Source organism: Pterocles gutturalis, unplaced genomic scaffold, assembly GCF_000699245.1.
Source record: "Pterocles gutturalis isolate BGI_N339 unplaced genomic scaffold, ASM69924v1 scaffold2956, whole genome shotgun sequence".
Classification (NCBI taxonomy): Eukaryota; Metazoa; Chordata; class Aves; order Pterocliformes; family Pteroclidae; genus Pterocles; species Pterocles gutturalis.
Window position 1 is genome coordinate 3,694 of NW_010105176.1, and position 24,935 is coordinate 28,628.

Below are 24,935 nucleotides of genomic sequence, written 5' to 3' on the forward strand. Positions count from 1 at the left end.
TGTGCTCTTTAGCACATTTTCCCTCCTTGGAAACATCTTTCTCTCCTGCCTGTAGCGTTACCTGGCACAGCCCATGTTGCCATTGTGCCAGCTTGGAAAGATAATTCATTGCAATCGGAGAGAAAACCAACGCACGTTCCTTGGGGTGTATCCACGCGGAAACACCCATCCTGATGGGCTGGCGCTTGCGGAACGTGCAGGCAAAGAGCCCCTGGCCTGACACATCCGTGCATCGACTGGGCAAGTAACAGGAGGGAACGTTATTCTTCCTTCACAGACGGAAAACTGAGGAGGTAAACAAATGCCTTCAGAAGTAAATACATACCTGGCAGCAAAACCACGCACTGAATGAAAAATCCTCAGGTGCACAGCAAAAGACCGTGCTGGACAATGTTCTTCTTTTATATACAGTGAGACAGCTCAGGGTGAAACAACAAAGCAACTGAAGGGATGGGACCGGTCCATTGCTTGGTTCGGGGTTCTGGAGGTGTTAATATATTCACTTTATAAAAAAAACCAAAAAAACACAAAAAACCCACAACAAAACAAAAAAACCCAAAACATACCCCCCAAAAAGCCCCCACAAAAAAACAAGCAAAAAAACCCAAAAAGCAGCTCAGGCTGCTCAGGGCTGTGTGGGCAAGGACGGCTGGCAGGGGAAGGGGCTGTAGGAGTGGATAAAGGTAAATGGCCACACAGATGGAGTTCTGTGGGGAGGGGAGAGCAGAGAGACTGGGGTAAGACAGAAAAATGAAACTGCGTAGCTCATCAGTTTTAACAAACAGGTTCCCCAAATTACCAAATTGTACTGATTTCCTAATCTGGAACAGCTGGGGGGATGAGGGGAAAAGGGGTGTGGGATGCTGGGGGCTCAGAGGTTTAAATAAATTATTATGATGGGACACACAGCACAAAAGCACAGAAAATGGAATTCTTGTGATTGAAGTTACAACCTCAATGTTAGACAAAGGCTTTCCTAAGCAGGATTCTGCCTATCTCACCTAGAACTTTTACTCCAGGTATTAAGTACTTTTAAAGTATATTCTGCAGATTTTTAAAAATGCAATACTACTGCTGTTAGAGGCAGGAAATGTATAATATTACACAAACCCATGTTCCAGCAGAGCCCCCCATCCAAACAGGTCTATTGAAGCTCCAGTTATTTCCTATTCTTTATTAAACACTGAAATCCCTTTGTGAAAACACAAACCAAAGACGGCTTTACGCAGACTTCCCTGAAATCAACGCACACTATGAAGAACAACTATTTTTTTTTTTTGTCCCCAAACTCCAAACATGGACCAGGCTCTCAAGGTTAATGTCCTTGTCACACACCGTTCCCACATCCACCGAGCACCGGCCACCCTCGCGAGTCAACACTTCAAAGAGCCCACAGCTTGCAAAGCAAAAGCTCGGTGCCTCCAGAGAACAACTGGGTTTTTTTGGTCCCCAAACTCCAAACCAGGCTCTCAAGGTTAACGTCCTTGTCACACACTGTTCCCACATCCACCGAGCACCGGCCACCCTCGCGAGTCAACACTTCAAAGAGCCCACAGCTTGCAAAGCAAAAGCTCGGTGCCTCCAGGAAGCCCCCACGGTGTATGTTTTTATTCAGACTTCAAAAAGCTATCAGAACAAACGCTGGTGGAAAGGGAAGGTGAAAGGCCCAAGGGATGAACGATCAGAATCGAGGAAATAATCCCAGTTTACAGAGAGGGAGAGAAATTCCATTGCGATCTGAATGCATGAGCTACCCTCGCGGAGACATTTAATGGCATCAAAGTTACGTAAAGGCTTGGAACAGAAAAGTATTTTCCACCCAAACACTGGAAAGCCATGGGTGTAACACCCACAGACAGCAGCATCCCAGTATTTCTGCTTTCTTGCGTGCAAAAAGGTGAAGGAAATAATTCCTCCTTTGCTATTGTATAAACAAACCACAGACCTGCGCCCACAATTGAGATCTCACCGCTCCCGCTTCTGTGCTCTCTGGAAAGCAGAGGGCTCTCGGGGAAAGCTGCCCAGCAGGGCAGGGCGAGCTCCTCAGGAACAGCTCACCCCCTGCACCCCATCCTCCTCCACCGGCACACAGAGCTTCACCCTCATCACTCACCAAAACGAGCAACCCTTCAAAAACCCTCCGCCTCCAACATCTCAAGAAGAGGCAGCAAGTATAAAACATCCAAGTCCCCAGTACATTTTTTGGAGCATCTCACAACCACTTTAAGAGCACCGTGTTTCGGCAGTTCAGTCCCGTAACCGAATCCATGGGGATGCTCCAAATCCCTCCCATGGAGCTGTACCAGCATCAACCAAGCCCTCAGCACAGAAAAAGGGCTTTTCCTTCCCAGAAGGACAACACTCAACTGAGCAGCAGTGATGTTCACCAAAACTGACCATAATGTTAATTTTACTTTTATCAGACATATATCTTTTGTTACTCTTCATAAGAAACTGTACTCGGTCCCTGCAGTATTTCAGGGCTGAAGCATCCCAAACCTGTAGTGGAAAGTCTAAGGGTTCTTATGTTGAACTAGGTGAGAATTAAACCAAAAATAGATTTTCCTGTTTGCTCTAGGAGATAAGGTATTACAGGATTATTATTTTTTTGATGCTCTAAGGCAGCTCAGCCAAACTGTACAGACACATCATAAAAAACACCGCTAGTTATATTCTTTCTCAAGGAAAAAAAAAATGTTTTCACACTTGAAATTACAGCAAGAGTGTATTGAATTTGCAAAATGAAACACCTAAAAAGGACAACAACAAAACCAGAAACAAACAGAAGGCAGCACACACATCCCGCTTGTGTGCGGGACGGGTAGTGCACTAAACTTCTACAGCAGTCACGTTGTTCCATGCCATGTTCAATCCAAACTGTTTGCAATTTCAGCAGCATAAACCCAGCAAACTCCAAATTAAACACAGAATTGGGTCTGCAGGGAACAGGATATTTGGTCTGCAACGACTATAGCAAGGCTTCTCCACTTTAAGTAAAAAATACCCTAAGTTGACAACGCAGCACAACTTTTAAAACTTGAGTGTTGTTCTGTTCTGCAGCTGGAGGGTTATGGAACTTTGCAGCTATCACAGATGCAAAACAGGGTAGGGTCACTTTTGGAGGGGAAATAAGCTTGGTCATTTCCTCATTTTGAATATTTCATTTTGCCACGCCACCAAGATGGCTCTTTCCCCCACCTCTTCCCTTCAAAAAGGTGACCTGCAGCTAAAGAACGTCAAGACACGAGTAGATGTGGTGCTTGGGGACATGGGTTAGTGGGTTGGGTTGACGGTTGGACTTGAGGACCCTTGAGGGCTTGTCCAACCTTCATGATTCTGTGATTTCCCAAAGGATTTCCTAGGCACGTTAGGCAAGGCTCACGACAGCCTGATGGGGATGGTTCACACAACAGCAGCATGAAGCCAAAAGATACCAGATAACTGGGAGAAGGTCAGTGGAGGAGTCAGTGGTGATGCGACGGCAAAGAGGAGCTCAGAACACAGTCACCCCAGTTCAGACACGTCCTGCTGGGGACCGAGACCAGGCAGCAGGCTCCACGTAGCTTACCGTTGCTGCGGTAATTATTCGAAATTCAACAGAGCAGCAGCCCTAAATACATAAGATGCTTCTTTTCTCCCAGGGAATGCAACTTCCCACAACAAATACATTCCTCCAAAATAACAAATCCTGGATTAACTGGAAAGACTCAGGACCACAAGAGACCCTGCACAGCAGTAAGGTTCAACACGCAGCAGCACCAGATCTCAGTTTTCCCACAAATCTCAAAATAAGCGTACTTCTTCCAAAACCCTGGATCTTAGAAACATGCACCTGAGTGCAAAGCTCTGTTTAATTTATGTGTCTAGCTCTTGGGGCTTAGGAGAATCTTATATATACGACCTAAGTTTATCTAAAAAAAGAAACAATCTTTACAGAATATTTTTTTTTTTTTAATAAAAGAAAAACCTTTCTTTGGAGGCTTACCATTGTGAGCACTTTGGACAGCTGGCTACCAATGTCACTGCCAACTGAAACAGCAACTGCTCAGTTTTGAAATACTCACAAAAACCCACAATCGCCTCCCAAGCTCTCCCTGCACTATCAGATCCGTATTTTCTCCTCAAATTGAGATAAAGTCTAACCATAGCGTCTTTCTGTTTTGTAACAGGGATCTGACACTTACCCTCAGGATACCAGCAGAGCGATCGCTGCTCTTGGAGGTACAAAAAGGGAAGCTGTTAATTAGCACCCACTGGGAACCTCACAATTAACACCACCAGAGCATCCACGGGTGAGAAACAAATCCCCTCCACCCTGCACCCCCTGCAGCAGCCTGGAACTGCCGGCAGAAATATCGGGAGGGTAAAATAAACTGTTACTGGCATAAAAAACTTCAGAGACCAAGAAAGATGGGTGGGGGGACAGCAGCAGCAGCAGACTGGAATAAAGACCAGAAGCAGATGGGAGAGGCAAGAGCATCACCAGAAACTGGTCAGAGTGGGGTGGGGCTCGATGGAGACTGGAAGCTATTATTAAGACAAGAAAAATCTTCAGGGAGGGGGTTTGAGGATTTTTCTTCTTCCCCAAGTGGCAGAGGTTCTGTAGAAGATACCTATGCTAGGGTCGGACAAATCCCATCTGCTGCAACTACTTTTCTTAATAGGATTTTTTTTTTCCTTAAATCACACAAATAGTTAATTTCATATTTACAGCAGGACTCCAATGGAGTGCAAAAAATTAGGGAGTTGATTACTCACCAAGAACAAAATAATACAGGACAGCAGGTCAATTATAAAGCAACACCCAACGGGAAATGTTCTCCTTATATGTGTCAGCATGGGGAATGCAACCATGTAACTGGAGCTGGTATCAGAATGCATCTGCGCAAGGGAGGGCTAATTAATATTTTTTAAAATATATTCCAAAGTTTTAAATGCTTATCACCTTAATACTCTTGTCTTTTCAGAGTAATTTTCTTTAGATTGAGGCAGTGCCTGCATCCTTAATGCTTTCAAAATACAAACAAAAAGCTCACAAAAACTTGCTTTACGGAGTAGAAGTAATAATCTCCTAAACACGAACACGAAAGCCAAAGCCCGGATTTAAAGCTGGGTCTGCTCTAAGGCTATTGCCAGTATAAGGTGCTTTGCTATTCAGGGCAGGAAGAAGGGCTCAGTACACATTGCTCCTTTCCCCCATTTAATGACTGGTCAGAGAAATATGACTTTTTCCTGAAGGCCACCCATGGCCTGACCTTCAAGGGGAGTGCGATGGTCACTGGTGTACGGGATGAGTAGGGAAGCAGCACAGGTTACATCACACAGTGTAGGACCACAAATGGTCCTTCCATCACATTAATGACGCTTTCCTGCAGCTCCTCTTGCACACACACACAAAAAGGGCGTGTGGGAAAGGGGAAAAAAAAGGCTCCATCTCATTCTTTTCAATTACCCAGAAGACCACCGGGTAGCCTATACCGTACCCAATCCAAGGGCTTACACAGGAGCTGGACCCTTCTCCTCCCCAGGAGCACCCAGTGTTATGTCACCTGGCATCTGATAATTTCTCATCCATGTCTGCCTGATCCCAGGAGAACAAGCTGCTGAAGGGATGCTCCAGTGGCAACTGGATATCCAAAGAGTCGTTGTAGCCTCGCGTGAACACACCATCTACTCTAGCGTGCAACGCTCACCTGCCCCAAACTTATTTTACATTCAACACATCACCCTCCAAAGCTTTAAGTTGAGAGACTTAGTCCTGCAATTCTGTCAATACAGCCAAGACCAGGATCTCCTGGTACCACCACGAACCGGGCAGCCAGCCAGTTAATAAATTAACCCTTCCTTGACGACTGTTTTCATTCAGAAGGCATGTGCACAAATCTTGACTTTGATTCCACAAAAAGAACACTCTCAGGTTAATAAATCTGGATATTCAGCTCCAAAGGTCAAGATGGGCTTACAGGATGTCACCACTTACAAGGCAGGTTTGATTCCTTCAGGCCAACCTTTCTGAATAAATCCAGCGCACGCTCCCAGTTCCTATGTGGTCACCAGGACTTTCGCATCGCTACCGGTTAATCCGCTCAAGAGGGGATCATAGAGGGAACCGATGCTTCCCTGGCAGCAATCCTCTCCCAGCCTCTGTCCGTGCTACACCAGCCAACTTCCACAAAAAGGAGAGAAAGAGATTTATGCTTGAAGTACCCCTTAAGGATTTCAGGTTTTGTTTGTTTTAGAGGGTAGGGGAAGAGAGGCAGTGAAAGAACAAGCAGAGCTAATCTCCAGCTTTTAAATAAAACACAGCTACACTGATTTCTTTGCCCTTGGGCTATTGTTTTTCCTCTTGACTGAAATCCTGCTCAGCCTCACCTGACACTGACAGGAATGGCAACCCACCAGATCCTTCCAGCCAACAATTTTTTTTTTTTTTTTTTAAATTCAAAGAGGAGCCAGGCTGGGCAAACATGGACATTAAACGTGTCTAAATTTCATGTGGCCTTAGAGAAAAAGATTATCCTAATTTTAATGCCACACAAGCAAAGAATTCCAAATGTCAAGATCTCCCACAAAAAAGTACGCTGCTCAGTGACAGGATGTTTAATTATTCTCAGTGCAATGAAAAGCTTTAGACTGCCCCATTCCTAAGTAAGGACTGCCCTTCAAATTACAAAGTTGGGAACATGACATTTATCTACTGTCAAGTATTTAAAGCTTGTCTCCTACAGTTGTTAAAAAAAAACCCTGTAACTAATATTCCACAAGTGCCAGCTACACTGGTGTGCTGAAAGGATACCTGAAGAAAGTGACAATAATAAACTGAATAATTAAAAAAATAAATATCAAGGAAAAACACAATTGAGATATTTCTGAAGGAGGAAGTTATAGAAAACAATGGGATACACAGATTATTTTCCTGTTGCATTTTTCCATCTTTGCAGAACCGATTTCCCTCATACTATCTAACCTCTGTGCAACTTCCTCGCTTGAGTGCTGAAAACTGATTTGAATCCCACTTTTAAACCCACCACTTTTCACTAGAATTGAAACCATGCAGAATAGTGCTGCTCACCTACAAGCTCTTCCACCAAAGCATTCCCACTGTCACCAATCACTTTACAAGCCAGTGTGGGATCCCATCCAATGACAAAAACTATGTGGCAAAAAAATAAAAACCCCCAAAGCACAGAGACACGCCATCCCCACAACACACCAAGGGGAAACACACCGTCAGCGTTTTTACCCTTAATTTGACGCGTAAGAATACGAGGGGTTCTCCAGCATGAGGCACAGTGGCTGATTCTGACCACTCCATGTCACCTTACACCAACGCTGCAGGACCCCGGAGGCATCACATCCCTGCTGCTACTTCAGGACAGGCGTTTGGGGCACATCCAACCCCTCCAACCATGGCAAGCAGGGGAAACAGTGAAAACAGACTCACTCTCTCATACGCAGCAACACTTACAAATGCAAGGCGAAAAGTTCCTCCAACAAAAGTCACAAACCAGCTTGTCTTCACCTGCTGTGAGAAACTTAAAACCGCTGTTATCCTGTACAGGTGAAAAAAGAACAGCAAAGTAAAACAACTTGTATTCCAATATTCCCATTTCCATCTCTTCTCGCGAAAAGCGTGCCTTTTATTACATTTAAATGTGCTCAATTCAGAAGTGAGTTCAGCTGTTAGGAGTGATAGGCACTGCTTCTTTTGCGTTAAGAAATAAGGTAGCTTTTAACTCACCTCACGTACAGCAATTTTCACTGTATCGAGGCAAAAAGAGAAGAAAAGAATTGCAGTCCAACACACCCCAGTGCCTCAGAGGGGGTGGATGCCTCGCTAGCAACTGCAGCCAGAGACAGGCAGGAAAGTGAACTCTGCCTGATACCACATGTGTTCCCATTAGATAGAAAAAGCTGCTCTATTTTACAATAATTAAGCACAAGACAACCGCAACACGCCAAAACCAGTGAAATGGGCGTATCTAGAGCCTATCTTCCAAAAGGTGTCATGAGATACATCAACAGACGATGGCTCTGCAAACCAGAGCTGTACAGGGTCAGTTCTTGGGTGAGAGTTAAACAAAATCCACAATTAGCACAAAGTTGTTCAAACGATTCACTGAACTTTCCTCTGCATTTCTTATCAGCTGGGACGACATTCCAAGGTCTGACTTACGTTGAAAGAAGCATTCTCCAAGGACTGTCATCGTCAGCTTTGGTCTTCTTTAGAGTAAGACACAAACGCCCAGTTCCTGCCTCCTCAAGCTTGGTCTTGATTTCAAAGGTGAACAAAACTTTTCACTCATTGACCATGATGCTCCGCCCTGCACACACTAGCACCACCAGCGCCGCAGCCGAACCTGCCTTCCAAACCCTGCTGGCTTTGTGAGCAGCTTGTTCCACAGAGCAAAACCCGCTGGTGAGTTGAGAGATTATGTCCCCCCCTTTTATGTATTGGATCATACGACCCGTCAGGAAAACAAGCGTCATCCTGCCGATTAACATGCCCTGAAACTTCTTCCTCAGTTAGAACACAAACAGCCCCACCGCCCAGCCGCCAGCAAATGCCTTGGGCTTGTTGTTGGGTTCTGTTTGCTTGGTTGGTTTTGGGATTGGTTTTTTTTTTTGGTGGTTTTTTTTTTTTTTTTTCGTTGGTTGGTTTGGGGGTTTTGGGGGTTTTTTTTTTGTTCTGGTTTGGTTGTTGTTCTTGTTTTGGTTTGGTTTTGGGGGTTTTTGTTTCGGTTTTTTTGTTTTGGTTTGGGACTTTTTTGTTTGGTTTGTGGTTTGGTTTTTTGTTGTTTTGTTTTTAAACTAAATGCTGCTGCAAACAGCCTAGAAGCGAGGTTATACCTTGCCATTCAAGCAACAAAAGCAGAACGTGCCTGAACACAAAAGCAGAACGTGCCTGAACACAAAACCAGAAATGACGTGAAACCGACGTTGTCCTTCTACATCCCACCAGCCTGCTGCCTGTCCGTGTTACCCTGACGCAGGCGCTAGCAAACATCCAGGCAAGCTACACGCGTCTTCTCAAAATGGAACTACATCTTTTTCCGATGCAAAGATCATCTGGCAGCGTAAGAAATCTCTGCTAGACAACATCTTTCAATAGTCAAGTTACACTTTGCTTCATTTCGTGTTATTAGCTTTACTTCTACCTCCTTGGACCACCCTAAGGGATTCTTCTCCGTTATGGTCTTCAAATACTTGCAGATAATCATATCTCCCACTTAGACATCATTTAGCCAAGATTCATGCATTTCTTTTCATCTTCTTTCCCTCATAAATCAATCCCTTCAGCCTCTTCAGCATTCTTGCTGCTCTTCCCTGAATTTCTTCCAAATTGCTGACATCTTTAGGCGACTGAGGAACTTCCAATTGCATGCTGTACTCTAGATGTGTTTTTTGTACTCTAAAGAAAGATAATTAAGCCTTTTCAAGAAATATTAATGCTCCAAGCCTGGAATAAATCTAAATCAGAGATTTCATTATTTTTGTCCAGAGCGGATAGTAATTATCCCCATTTCACAGAGCAGAAGAGCGCAGAGAAGTATCTGAATTATTGCTGCACACAAGCGGTGCCAGAATCAGAAACAGATCCGTGTTCTGCCATTCCCAGCCTTGAGCTCTGCCAAGTTTCAGCCCACAGACGACGTAAGACAACGTTCACCGGCTGTGGTCTACAGGCAAACACAAGCCATTTCCACGCAGCTACGGAACAGCCCTTGGGGAGCCCAGCACTTGCTGTTGTGAGCAGGGACGGTGCTGGGCGCTGCGGGACCAGCGGGACCACCCAACACCCACATCATCTGCTATTGCCTTGAGTAGCCAGGACACAAGACTCGTCCATCTACCTGGTTTTTATTACTATGTAGAGGTTTGTTTCAAAAACCAGACCTCAGCTCCATCACACCCAGACAAGCTGTTCGATTCCAGAGGTTGAGACCAGTTTTAAACACAAGGGCTGACTACCAGGCTAGGGCAATCCAAGGCAGCTTTCAGCTTGCACATTTCCTTCCCTTCCCTCCTACTCCATGATACATGTGTAAAGGAATCACGAGGAAATAACTTGAGAAAAATTAAAGAGAGCTCTTCACAAAAGAAATCTGTAAGAGAGACTATGTAAGGGGAGCCAAGGCTGAAGAACAGGGGGGAAGGGAGAGAGGAGCCTGATCAGTTCAATTTAATAAAAAAAAAAATCTAAAAACCCACAAACAGGATGCAGACATTAAAAAAGCAACACTGACCTAACAAAGGAATGTGAACTGCAGTTGACTTAAACAGCATCACAGCAATAGCCCTCCCCCTACACACAAACCTCCACAACTCTTAAAGACACAGGTTTTTCGGCTCTTCCAAATTCTGCGGGGGTTTGCCCCGCCAGCCACGCTTTGTTTGACACTCTTAGCTTGAGCTGATTTAGCTTATTACCTCTTCTTTCCAGATAGCAAGAGTACCCTAATTTAACCCGGACTAAAGAAAACTAAGTTGTATTATTCTGCCTGCCTTAGAGGGGTATTGAGTTCTAGGATTCTGCTACATATCCTTCTCATTGAAAGAGCAAACTATAAAGGGTCCTCTGTTTCACGCTCTGCTGTTAAACATCAGAGTATAACCAAGATGAGATAACAAACACCTCGGTGAAAGGTATCATTTCTTCCCACTAACTCAGTACACAGAGCAAAAAGCAATTTTCTACATCTGTGCACGATTTTCTTACGACGATTGCTGTTATAATTCCTGCTTACATCCACAGCATTCACGACGACTCCTTACTGGGCTTCTCCCTGTCCCATGAAGAACCGTTTGCTCCAAGCAAAATGTGGAAATGGCACGGTAAACACCATCCTCCTGTTGTTCTTCTCTTTCACCACACTTTTGCCTCCAGGAGATAAAAGCTACTAAGAACACCACATTTTGAAGCAAGATGATATCCTGATTTTCAGCTCGAACCCTTTTCCGTGTTAAGGTCACTTCCACATCATTTCACCACCCACCTAAAGGTGGGGATTTCAAGGAACGCTTAAAAGGTTTTCTATAAGAGAAAATGCAAGACATACTTATATCTGGTGCAACTTCTCTTTAAATATGCACTATGCTTGCTAATTAGGCTCTCAGACCTACCTGCAAAGTTTAGCATTTGGTGACAGACCTGGAATTACAGCTAGGAGAGAATACAGGAGAGTTTTTTTGTCTAAACAGAAATTCTTATGATAGGAAGAAAAAATGAAATTTGCTGAGGGTCAAAATCAGTGCACTTGCATCAAGCCTTAAGTTAAATGGAAAATAGTGCATCTTCAGCACAAAATCAGGAAACTCCTGTTTTCTCTATAGATCAATGGCTAAATGATTGTTTGCTGTCATAGAACATCATGATTTCTTTTCTCCACCTGTACAACAGAAGTAATCTCACTCATCTCCCTGAAGAGGGCGGAGGATTAACTAGTGACAAATGGGCTGACACTACAGAAATACAAAGTACTCCTGGTATAAAACCTTATCCGATAATCTGAGTTAAATGCAGTACCTATTATTGCCTTTTGAAAAGGCTCAGAACAACTTTGCTACCTTAAAAGGAGGAAGGGAAAAAAAAAAAAGTAATGACACTTATAAACTCTAGCACCCATCGTTCCCCATGGTCTAACCTAAGGAGGCATAAATCCTTGCTGTAATTCACCAAGGATGAAAAATACCATAATACCCAATATCGTAAAACCAGGAGACACAAGCAATAAAAAGACTCTCAAGATCTCCAAAAAACTCATTTATCAAGCAGCTTTTGCTTGAAGGCATGTTGGGTAATAACATGCACAGCAGAGCCAATTTAAGGAACTTGCGTCCACTACATTGTATTTAATAAGTAGCTACAGGTAAAAATGATCGCAGGTTGATCTCCCTGTATTTGTTCAGAAGGGCTCCGGTGCAAATCCTATTTACATTCAGAGAGGAGAGATTTCCATAAACTTATCTGGGCAGAGCAATGAGTTCAACGTTACTGACACTTAACAAGAAGTCATTTTGAGACCAGAGTTTGTTGACGCAGGAGATGGAGCTTCAGGCCACCCGCTCTCAGAAGGTAAAGCCCAGCCACCACCATTCAACCAGACGAGGTGCAGCCCACCAGTGGCCCAACTGGGTGGGAGCTGATTTCAAAGCTTCAGGAGACTACTGGTAACATTCAGACTTGCCATACAGAAAGACCTTCTACACTTGACATAGATAACTAAAAGAGGTTAGATTCAGACCAGAAGGAAAAAAAAATTTTTACGATGAGGGTGGTGACACACTGGAACAGGCTGCCCAGAGAGGTGGCAGGTGCCTCATCCCCACAACCACTGGTTAAACGGGGGGGCTGAGCAGTCGGATCTAGTTGAAAATGTCCCTGCTTACTGCAGGGGGCTTGGACTAAATGACTGTTAAGAGTCGCTTCCAACCCAAACTATTCTACAGTTAGTATTTGTTAGCTCATAAGCACCTACCTGGAATTCGGATTTTAAATTTGCCGCTTTGTCCAAAACCGCCATCTATTATTCCATCTTCTCCTGTAGATAGTTTGACTTTTAGACCCACAAAAATCTGGATGTTTGTTTCTTTTTTGAATAACGAACGACCGATCACACTGTAATCATCCATCACCTGCAAAAGAAAAAGGGCTTCGTGAGCCTACAACCTCAAATGACAAGAAAAACCGTACCTAGGAGACAGACCACGTTTGGTTACTTCTACCATCCAGCCCTCAGAAAACCATTTACCCCCAGATGAACAAAACTCTAGCCAAGCCATCTAAAATGCTGAGTTTAAGGCAATTTGTGCCTAAAACCACAGAAGACTCTGTGAATTAATAACTTCTGCTTTCACTAATAGAGGAAGAAAAAAACCTGCAGCAGAACACGCTGCAAAGATCAGTTAATTAAAATCTCTTTTCTGCTTTGAAACCTTTCCATGAAAGTCACTTAAGTACCTATGCTCACAAAAAGTTTATGCCATTACTTATCCTACAGCTAAGTACGTTATCACCTACATAAACATTCTGTCTCTCAGCTCCGGAGCTGCACTCCAACAGCCACACTTCCAGGGAAACGACAGAATTACCCAGTTCCTAAAGAGAACATTTTAAATATTCACCTTCACACACACACGGGTTTGTTAAACTAAAAGCCTTATGACCATTGTATCCAATTTTAATTTCAAGGTTTGTAACCCAGTGGGAAGAGCCATTCCAAGCTGAATTCTTAATTAAGCTATCAGGAACAAGAGGCGGCAAGGTTGGAGGGTGAGGCAAGATAAACAGCCCTCCCTCCGGCGTTACAAAGCAGAAGGTGCAGTCAGGTGAGCCTAATCCGGGAGGTGTGAGTATCCTTGTATACCTGACGCCCGGAGTTACTCCATCTCATAGCTGTGGCAAGAACGTTTATTTACTTATCAGAAAAAATAAGGGGATTTACATAAATCTTTTAAAGTTTTTTTTTTTTTGGTGGCAAAAGTTGCAGAATGGCAGTAAATCTAGCATCAGGAATTTAATTTGTTTTTTTTCCAATGGGATTTCCTTGCTCAGCTGTAAAGAACCTTGAAAGGACTGTGCAGTACTGGAGAGCACTGGCAGGACCTCACCCTGTCCCAGACCACACGCACACCCAGGATGAGAAATCTCTGCAGCCCCTCTTCCTTCTTGCACATGGGAACACCAACAGTACGGGCAGCTCCGCTCCCAGCTCAGCGCAGGGTCAAGGCTGCAGGAGCAGCATTCAGATGCTCCAGCATCATTTGCTACCTGAACATCCAACTCCTCATCCTTTCCCAAAAGGTCCCATTTCTGTTTTTTTGGGGCAGCTGTCCTCTCCCTGCCCGCTTCCCCCCAGCAAACCCTGCTTCGGAATAGCTGAGGAACCATTAACAGCAGGATCACTGCTTGGCAACCTCCGGCTTAAATCTAAAACTGAATAATGTCTTTGAGTAGAGCGCTGCTGATAACAGGTGGTGGTAGAGGGGGAAGATAAGCTTTCAGGCACACTTGCCTTTCTTTGGGTCTGAAATAGAAGCCCAGCAGAAAAAGCAGCTGTTAATTCCAACCCAAAGCAGCACTTTACATTCTCAAAACCTTCTTCATTTTTCCCATGGCGTTAGCTGGTGAAATAAAAAACATTACTTCTTCCTATAAATCTTTTATTCCCAAAACAAGAATTGCAAAACTGAACATCTCTGGCTATGAGCTGCTTACCCCTGGGTCTGAAATAGTCTCTCGCACACCAGTGAGGAGGTTCCACGGATCTATAATTTTTGTCGTTATCCCCCCAAATGGCACTGGAAGCCAACTTGAAAGACAACATAAACATCTCTTACTTTTCCAAGGGCACTTCAAAGTGATCTTTAACTTAATTAAAAATGGAACTACAGGGTGAGCAATCATACGAGGCTAGCAGAGTTCAGTCCAGAGCCTCCCTGGCAAGGCTGTCAGGAAAAAAAAAAACTCTGAACAAGCGCGATGGGCACCGTGTGCCTTTGAGTAAACTGGTACCGACAGCCCACAACTGAGGATTCCAGCAGCAACAGGATCCATCCCCCAGGCAGGCCACACTCCATACCTCCTGACCCTAAACCCCCTCATCTTCTACAAGGGAACGTGCTTTTCAGGGTCTTGCTTTTGCACATGCAGTTTAGTGAAGTAACTGAGGGCTCCGGCTGCGTTGTTCTGTTCACTCCAATGGCCCATTTGTTAAAAACTCCCCCCTTTAGCCGCTTGATCTACTCCACCCATATCACCACGGCTCCTCAGGCATCTCTACAGCCCACTGGGACAGGATCTGCTTTAGCAGTGCTGAGACAAAAACCCATCAGTGACCGGCCTGAGCGGCTCTTTGGAATAAAACCTTTTGACCTGAAGTCTTGGTCTCAACACCAAACATCCCATCCTGCCCCTCCCCAGCTAGCCTAGCCCCCATTTATCCTTGGAGAAGAGAAAATAATAAGAGAACGCCTAACGTAACAAGAACTAACTGATCAGTCTTTGCAGGGAAATAAATGGGTGAAGGCGAGAGAATTGCTATGAAGAAAACATTATTTCCTCAAAATTAAGACCACTTTATAAAAATAAAAGAAAAATTAAAATTTTGGTTCAGTCTTGCTTTGTAAAAAGCCACAGAAACGCAGGTTGTTCTCTCCAACTGAAACTCAACACTTCCAATTACTTTACCAGCAATTTACCTCCAATCGCTGGGTTTTAGGTTAATCCCCTTTGAGTTCTCAGAACATCTACAATGGCAATCACTTTGCCTATTAACTGAACAGCCTTTTGGGAGACCTTTCTGCTTTCCTCTCAAACACTCCTTTTTTTTTTGTTATAAAATATTATTAACTTTAAAAGGCGAATGCCACAAAGACAGTCAGGGATCCGCGGTCTGCTCCGAAGCGGCAGCAAGGGGCCAAGCAACGAGGGCAGACTAATTTTATTAACTTCAGGGAAACTTCAAAAAGCTTTAGGGCTTTAATGCCAGACAGAGACGACCCCAAAAGTCAGTTTAAGTGCTGCATAAACAAAGGATTAGGGCAAGAAAAAGCTGAAGGCTCCTTGCGTTTCTTGTTTATATTGTCATCTGACCTAGCGGGAGTGGGAGAGGGCTGCCCGGCGGCTCTAATCCCCCACGGTGTACAGTGGCATTTCAGTTCACTGACCTACATTACGATAATATTTTTTTAAATTTATGGGCAGAGGTGCAGCATCAAACTCACTTAAGGACTTTAAAAAAAACGGGGCAAGGGGGGGGGAGTAATACGCAGAAGAGAAAAATTTTCTGGCTGGTCTAGTTTCCCCCCTCTCACTTAGGTTAGATCAGCAGCTTAGAAAGGGATTTCAAGTTCAAAGGGAATGTCTCTGTTACTCTTGTTTTATGGCTTAGACTAGAGGACACAATAGCACGGAGTTTATGAAATATCCCTTCCCACTCGGCTTTTGTGTTTGCAGGGGGAAAGCAGACAGCACCGCACAGCCGCGGGGGGAGGACGCGCATCTCCGGCACATCGCGCTCGAGTTCACAGAAAAAATTAACCACCTCGCGCTCCCCATCTCAGCAGCACTTCGGCTATCATCCACTGTTTGCAAAACCACAGCCAATGTTACATGTGTCGGCATTCAGTGCAAACCATAATATAATTCCAAGGAAAAAACCAGCTGTGACTTCCCTTTGAGCAGGGCTAGCAGCTACACTGTCCAGCCTGTTAAAGCACTCTCGTTTTTAAGATATCTTAGAAATTACTGTCATCCAAACACCCTCTCAAACAATCCATCACACACATTTTGAGAGCAAATAACTCCATGTCTTAATGTATCTGTAGAAAAAAAAAGGATCAGAGCAGAAACACACAGGAGGAAAGAAAGCAGAGCTAGAATGAGAGGTAAAAAGAAAGGGTTTGAGATGGAGAAAGCAAAAGCACCAAATATTAAATACTAGCAAGAGACAGAGAAAGAATAACCTTTTCGGATGTAATCTAAAATTATATGGTTTTTAAATAGAAATAAAACAGTTTTTAAAAGGATAAAAACAAGTCTGAGGATTATTCTCAGAAAACTGAAAAATTGCCCATTGAAACCAAAGCAGAAAACAACAGGAGGGGAAAAGGGGAAAAAAAAAAAAAGAACCTATGACTAACACTGAAAATACTAAGTATTTTTATTACTTTTTTGTACTTTAGAAAAAGTACACTTGAGACATCTTCATCACGATCAGTGACAGCTCATTTATTTCTAAAAAACAGTTTCAAGCACTTTCCATTTCTGTGTCAGAAATGGGAATATTTTGGAGGCTGCAAATTCCTGTTCTCTTTTTTTTTTTTTTTAATGTGGCTTCATGCATTGAGAAAATGACAGTACAAGAGGCCGCAAAAAGGGTGAAGGAGAAAGGAACTGAGAGGATTTCACTGACAATTGCGTTTGCGGCTTTTTTGATCCTCCAGAGACCGTTCTAGCTCCAGTTTGTCACTGAGAACGAGGTGAACAGTTTGGTCAGCCATGTCATTTCCTCAAGAGCTTACATCAGCATGAAGGTATTAAAGGCTTTTCTTGCTGCAATCCCCTCCGGCACTAGAAGCTTTTGGTTGTGTGCTGGGCTCTAAAGACCTTCTCCCCACCACCCTCCAAGCAAACAAACTCAACTTCTGCCTTTGAACATCCATCCAGGAGGAAGAACAGAGAGGAAAAGTTCATCAATACTCCATGTCTCATCACTGCCATGCTAACAGAGCAAGAAGCCATCACACGGACATCTCCCCATGTCCACTAACTCTGGTTTTCACATTTGTCCCATCTCTCCCCAGCCTGTATTTCTTACATCCAAGCAGCATTTTCCTTTTTTTGCCTTCCTCCATAAAGGCACAACTGCATTGGAGAATTGCTAACGAGCAGCCACAAACCCTTTGCCATCACTATTGCCTGGTTACAGCGGGGACAGGAGGGGAAGAGGAACCTTTGGTACAGGCTCAGGACCATGACTAAGAACTGCGTAACCAGTTGAGATTTTGAAGGCTCTATACATACCAGTGCTCTCCAGGTGTGCACAGAATCAATCATAGAATCATGAAGGTTGGACAAGCCCTCAAGGATCATCAAGTCCAACCCAACCCCACCCAGCCCACTAACCCATGTCCCCAAGCACCACATCCACACGTGTCTTGCCCCCCTCCAGGGATGGTGACTCCACCACTGCCCTGGGCAGCCTGTTCCAATGCCTCATCACTCTTTCAGTGTGTGTGTATATATACACACACATATACATACATGGTACCAACAGCACACTAACTTCATTATACACCTTCACAGGGCAAGTTTCCTTCACCTCTATCTAAAGCTCAGAAGGGCTGAATCCCCAAAAGCACAGGCGCTAAGCTCCTGACACAGCCTAGTTTAGAATACATTCATTTCACCGAGTGAGAAGGAACTGGTTGCTGTCATGATTTTATTAATCTTTACACCAATCTACGCTGTGTTTCCTTTATGTAAGACAAGCAGCACCAACAGCAGGGAAGAGTGGAGGCTACAGACTGTGAGTACACACCATACTGCCCAGGACCTCCACATCCAGACCAGCCAGCCCTGGCTTGAGATGTTGCAAAGATTAAAAAAACCTGTACGTTTACTATCCAAGCCCAAACCAAGAAAGAGGCTGCTCTGTGGAGCAGATCAGTAGACGCAGAAGTCCCGACCTGGTCCTGTAAGAAGGATGCAGAGAAGGTTCCCAAGCTGGAGAGGTCTCCTCGAGGCTGCGGTTCTGAGCAGCCAGAAGGACTCTGGTGGTACCTCCATGAGTCAAGAACACTCAGGAACTTTTTTCAACTATTTTGAAGTGTTTTAACTGTGGCGACCTCAGGTTCCAAGATCTTAAGCATCCAAAAGGAAACATCAGGGAGACCCAGCAAGTTTCATTTGGAACACAGCTCTGGCACGTAGCAGTAGGTCAAGCAGAGTGACAGTAAATCTATTTGTTTCGAAAAGACACTGCCCACAAATAGCTCGGGGAGGGCAGAGAAGAACAAAGGCTTACAAAATCCTCCCTGGAAATTAAGAAGGGAATGCTGAGGGAAAGGCAAGAGCTGACCCTGGACGCAGGCTCATGCCCCCTCCTGAAGACACCGCAGGGACACACCAACACCCCCCTCCCCTAATTATCTCTGACTCCAGTCTGCAGATGCTCTGCCCATCAGCTCCCTGGGATAACAGCTTCCTTCTGCCGTTTGGTTAACGAGGGTTGTGGTACCAAGCCATACAAGCCTGTGCTCAACGCTGAGTATTTGTAACTCAAATCCTAGGGAAGGTGTACAGCAGAGGGATGGTAACAGTTCAGTAATATGTAGGTTCAGTTTTACTTTACCTTCTTTAACAATGCCTAGGAAATTACATCGATATAAAACCTAAGTTATTTAAGTTACAGAATTGGGCACTTAACGAGTTAAGAAATGCCAGATGTCCACGCAGCCTTATTACTGTCCCCCTTTGATATGCCCCACGATACAGCCTTTACATGACCACATCCAAAAATATTTCACGGGAGCCTTGCCTTATGAAGTGCACAGGGTAGAGGCACAGGGGAACAGAATTAATGTTGCATAGGCAACTGTAAATCTGGTATTTCCTAACTTTCAAGTGCTTGATTTTGCAACCTAAGTAACATTCTTAATTTATTTTTGTATCCAATAAATAAAGTGGTGCATTGGTTGCCTTGCTGACAAACCGATTCCCCCACAGGTGACTCTTACACAACCTCCGAAAAAATCAAGACCAGCTGTCCATACACTTGTAAGACCCAAAAGCATGTCTGCATTTTAAATTTAATAATATAAATAATAACCATAGGTGTTACCAAACCTTGCAAAATTCTACTGTGTGCAGCAAGCCACGCTTTCCAGGGTGAGTGCACAGAACACCAGTCTTTCATGAGTGAGCAAGCAGATCCTGTGCCTTGGCTGGGACACTTATGACAAATCTATTCTCCTGGGTTAATCCGTATGTTGTGCCAGTAAACGTCACCACTCCTTTCTCAGAACTGTTTAACAGAAATCCTATTTCTGTTTAACGAGCATACAGCCCTCCCTTCCCCCACTAAGCTCCTCAAACCCTTTCACTCAAAAACTAAACAAGAGCCAATAAATAAATGCATCTTTTATATTCTTATTTTACAGAGCATTTTAACCAGTGAATGCGCTGTGCACTTTGACTCACCTGATTGCCTTCATCTCTGCATTATTACTGTATTTAGCATACCCTCAGCAGCCGAGCAGAACCAAACAAACTCACGCTCAGACTTCAAAGCAGGAAAAATATTAATTGTGGCGTCTGCATGTTTACAGGAGATGGAGTGACATCCACCACTTCTCCCAGCTAGGGCCACAGAGGGTTCTGCAGACAGCCCAGGTCGCTGCCTGTGCCTGCAGGCACCATCACTGGGCTCACTGCAGTCCCCCACTGCAGCTCGGTCTCCGTCACCCACTGCAGCTCGGTCTCCGTCACCCACTGTGTGCCCGCAGGAGGCTGTGCGCCACATCAATGACCCAGAAAGCATCACTGCCCGCCTGACGCAGCGTTTTACCTCTATCCTACTGGAACTGCGGTGCCACTAGAAGAAAATAGCAGATGAAACATTAGCCCTAGTAAGGCAATGAAACATCTTTTATCTAGACGTAGAGGGAAGAACCGAACTACCCGAGCAGGTAAAAGTTACCCATCTTCATTCCCAGCAGCACTGCCACCATGCAGCAGAAAACTCAAGGAACAGTATTTTGATGGCAAGTATTATAATGCAGTGCACAGGCACAACTCAGTGAGACCAATTCTGGTATTCCTGATATCTGGAAAGGATTTGGTGAAAATGCACCGGTGCTGCTCACATATGATCTCTGCTCAGGAATCCCTCCAGACAGGAACGCTCTGGCACTCCCGTACTACCTCACTGCCTCCCCGCCAGCCTGCTCTCACCCCCGGGTGAATCACTTTGGAGGTTCCTGTTCACTCCTGCACAAGTTCATTTTTCCTCCTTCACACCCTCCTTCCACAGCTTGGTGAAGCGTGTGGCTGAGCTACTACGACCTTGACACGTACTCTGGGAACTCGGTGTTCTCACTCATAAAAAGCCATAAGGAATTAAAAGACAAAATATGGCCAATAATTGTTAAAAACATGCCATTTTCACAACCACTGCTTTTCAAAATGTCTAGCTCCCTAAAGGATACTCTGGGTCACTGGTGGTCATCAAATTTAAGTACTATTTTCTCAAGCTTCCTGCAGTTGCTTACTGGTACTGATCTCCGCAATCCCTCGTCCTTCTTCAGAAAGGCCAGAAAGACCCGCCAAGCAGTGGTGACGAGGACCTTCCATCTGACCCCTCAGGTAACGCACTTGCTCTGACACAGCTCTTGTTATCCTCCTCTAAGGAGAGAAAAAACCTAAACGCTTCCTTTCAAAGATGCTGAAAGATAAGCTGTTTCTCTTCCATTCAGGCTTCAGAAGAGATGCTCTGATAAAAATCTCGACAACTCACCCTGCCTTCAGATCTCGCTCCTGCAACAATACTTCTCTCCTGGGGGACACTGAGATTGCACTAATGTGCAAACAATTAGTAACGTGTTATTAAGCAATAAGTGATTCTTCCATCCCCAGCTATGCTAGCTACAGGATGGCCTTGGTCCCCATGAGAACGAGTTCAATAAGAAAACTCACGGTCCAGCAACCCACACAACAGGACCAGAGTGGCCACGAATAAAACTGGGACAGCCCATGGCTGCGGCACACCAAAGGAGATTGCTGAAGAAACAAATGCAGCGTGATTACCATCAAGAGTCAAGACCAAGAGCAAGGCAAATAATGAGAAAAATACACTAAAAACTTCAAAACACACAGAGAGAAATAATTCTTCTTCATGTCAGAGAAGCACAGAGAAAGCATCTTTAGGAAGGACAAGCCCGTTCTCCTAGGAAAACATTCTCCTACACACAACATGGGAAACAGTTGCAGCCAAGACGTTAATGTACTTTTCACTACACAAGCTCGAACGTGCAAAAGGTGCAGCTCACGCTGTGCGGGCAAGGCAGAGAGTTTTCCTTCTCCTTTTGTTTTGGTCACAGAGCTACTGATTTACGAGCATCCTTGACAACAGGACCCTATGAGAACCATCCCAAGATAAACCCCGCTTGTGCAAACACTTGCAGAACAGCCAGAATATCTGAGTCACGCAGGAAAGCGTGATGCACTTCGAGGGGTCACCTTGCAGTTGAAACTCACTGTGCTCAAGCCATATGTCCATGGAAGCCACCAAGCAAATAACATGACACATATAAAGGATTTATCCCAGGAACTGAGTACCTGCTTCACGAGTCAGGCTGCAATTCCCCTGCAATGCTGCGCAGGGGTAAAATTCCGAGAGGAAGGTATTTCGGAGATGGTGTTAGCGTTAATACAAGCCTCTGTCCACAGAACTGTGAGGATCTGACTAGCGAGCAGCCTGCCTCCAGAAGCACGAGACCAAGACCAACAGTTGCTGTTCATCTCCACAATTTGTCTCCAAGCCCAGGGGCTGCTGACCCCCCCCAGCTCACAAGCCCCCATTCACAGCCACCACCGTACGCCGATGCACAGGGAAAAGCCTCCTCCACAGCATCTCATTCGCCCTTTTTCCACCCAAACTCCCACATTATGCTCCTTAGGGCAACACCGGTGTTCACAATAGCACCCTCAGCCCTGCTCTTACGTTTTTATCAGTACAAGCCACTTGTTGCCAGCCCAGCTCCTTTTCCGACCGAAAGGACATTTGTCAGGCAGCCAAGGTTTTGCAAAATAAAAGTGTCCAGAAGGCAACAGTCTCTACCTCCATATAAACATGCCAGAAAGATGCTCGACACAAGTTTCCTTCCATTGAAATTTTTTCCCTGCCTCAAGTCCTTTCTGCAAGAGAAAACCGGACTAGTATTTCACATCGCTTTAAAATCATCAAGTTAAGCAAACAGAAACCTTTGCCTGTGCCCTCTTAGTTTTAAGGAAAATCAAAATCTGCCATTCCCTCAGAACTATCCCCTAATGGCTTACCCTAACCCCCAGACAAATCTAGTCTAAAGCAAACCAGGAGCATCCACACGCTTCCAAAATAGGATTTTATCTGATGTTTTTGAACTAACTTCAGTTTGCATCCTGCAACTTTTTCAGAACCAGGATGCAATCCCAGCATAGGTGCAGACCCCGAAATGCCCCATCCTGGTTAGAAGCAAGTTTCCTGCACTATGCAGCATCTCAGACAACACTAACTTCATGAAAAAGGCAAATGGTAAATGTTTTAAAGTCAAATTTCTCAGATACTACAGTAATAGTTAAGTAAAAAAAAAAAGAAAAAGGAGAAATAAATAAGGATGTGAAAAGGGAGGCTCAAGGATATGCTGCAGAGAGGTAGATTCAACAATCCTGGTGAACAACGGTAGTAAGGTTTTGATTTGAGCAATATAAAAGTCCAAGGGTACTTCTATTTTTGTAGAATATTTACTATCACTTGAGCAGATGAGAAAAAACAGGAAGTTTAGGTACGAATTTTCACTAAACTGTACTAAGTCAAGAGTGTTTGCTAGTTTGAATATTATTTTTTACTTTAAAATACAGTGTTTACCCATGTCATGGATTTGATTTCTACGTGAAATAGCAAAAGTGTCACACTTGCTCTTAGAGAGCCAATCTTTGACAATAAACGTTCTTCCTTTATTTAAAACAAACAAAAAAAAACTAAAACAAAAAAATCACTTTAAAATCGAGGAGGGTGCCATGCACAAGGGGCACAAAAGAAAAGTACTGTGATGCTGAACCTTAATGAATTTACAATGCCTACTATTCCATCAGTGTTCTGAAATTAATCACAGTAGGAACAAAAACCAAACCATAAATGCTTGATTTCTCCTGGGTGAACTGGTAGGTGAAGCCGCAGGGAATTTATTTTAATTCCAGCAGCAGGCAGGGGGCTTGAGAGCGCCCACATCAGATGAGCTGCAAGGTTTTCCAAGCGAGCACTGTCGAATTCCACCACAACCCAGTTACAGGAACGTGTTTCCACCCCGGGCTGAACCTGGGAAGGTGGATGGTACATGCCCCCGCCTCCCTCTCTCCCAGCCTTTCAGGAAGCTATGAAGCTGATTTTCCCCAGCAGTATTCTCTGGAGGAAAAGTTCACTTCTCATGAAGGTAATGTGCATTTTTTAATTATTATTTTTTCTGCCTCCCCAGGGAAGGTGAGGAGGGGAGAGCTTCCTTGCTCGACAGAGAGAGAAATTTTCCTGTATCAGTGCCAAGAACAGACACCCTAAATTCAGCGATCCTAATCTCCAGCCATCCATCAGTAGCAGGGTGGGACCAGCTGATTCAGATTTTCTATTAGCCAGCAACTCTGTGCACTAAAATAAGCCGCCGTACCACCCAGCAGTTCCTGCCGCTCTGGGCTCTGCAACGGCCACCTCCGCTTACGCTGAAAGTGCTTCCCCAGCTGCCCCTTTGTAACCGCCACCATCCTCTTCCCACCACCCCTCCGAAGTCCCCGCGTGCCCTTGTGACTTTACACCGGGAGCGTTTGCTGCCCTGTCCTTCCAGCACGCGCCGGGGAAAGGCCAGCTCTGAGCATCAGCCGGACCACCCGATGGCCGTGTACCGATGGCCGTGTTCAGCCCCTGGGGCAATCAGTATCCATACAGCGATCACAGCCCACGTACAGGGCACACTGAGTGACAGATGGAGACAGGATAAAATAATAAAACCCTCAGATCTGTATTTTAAAAGGCACGGGAAGATATCAAAGCAGTTCAGTAATGTATCAGCACAACACACTGCTCTGTTGGTCAAGTATTAGATTATCCATAATCGGTTATTTTCTGGACCAGCAACACATTGCTCTGTTGGTCAAGTATTACATTATCCATAATCGGTTATTTTCTGGACCAGAAAATAAAATATGCATAATCTGATTGACATGATTGCACTGTTTACATGGGGAAATCAATGGCAGAATACCTAAACTGGCAAAGGATTTGGAAACAACACTAAATAAAAACAACTAAAAGTGCACGACAGAGGCTAACAGCAAACTCTGTTCACCCACTCAGACAACTCACGCCGTTGGTACTCTGCAGGTTTTCGCCCCCATAGACTACTGCCATGCATGGGGAGCAAAACTAAAGAACCCGAGACCAGTCCATTCCAGCTGAACAAAACACAAGCAGCATGCATCTCCACGGGTCACACAAACCTCTGTCCTCATTCATAGAAACATGAACGTTGGAAAAGCCCTCAAGGATCATCAAGTCGAACCCAACCCCACCCAACCCACTAACCCATGTCCCCAAGCACCACATCCACACGTGTCTTGACCCCCTCCAGGGATGGTGACTCCACCACTGCCCTGGGCAGCCTGTTCCAATGCCTCAGCACTCTTG

At 44.7% G+C, this 24,935-nt stretch overlaps 1 protein-coding gene across 1 annotated transcript in view; it reads right to left on the reverse strand.

Moving 5' to 3' along the window:
• Positions 1-12,479: 12,479 nt before the first annotated feature.
• The window catches only part of EEFSEC (eukaryotic elongation factor, selenocysteine-tRNA-specific), a gene marked incomplete at both ends in the record, with an annotated part of 45,667 nt that continues 33,211 nt past the window's right edge, over positions 12,480-24,935 (reverse strand). The window contains one exon of the mRNA XM_010087263.1: positions 12,480-12,636. Coding sequence (XP_010085565.1) covers positions 12,480-12,636 — 157 coding nt within the window. The remainder of the gene's footprint in view (positions 12,637-24,935) is intronic.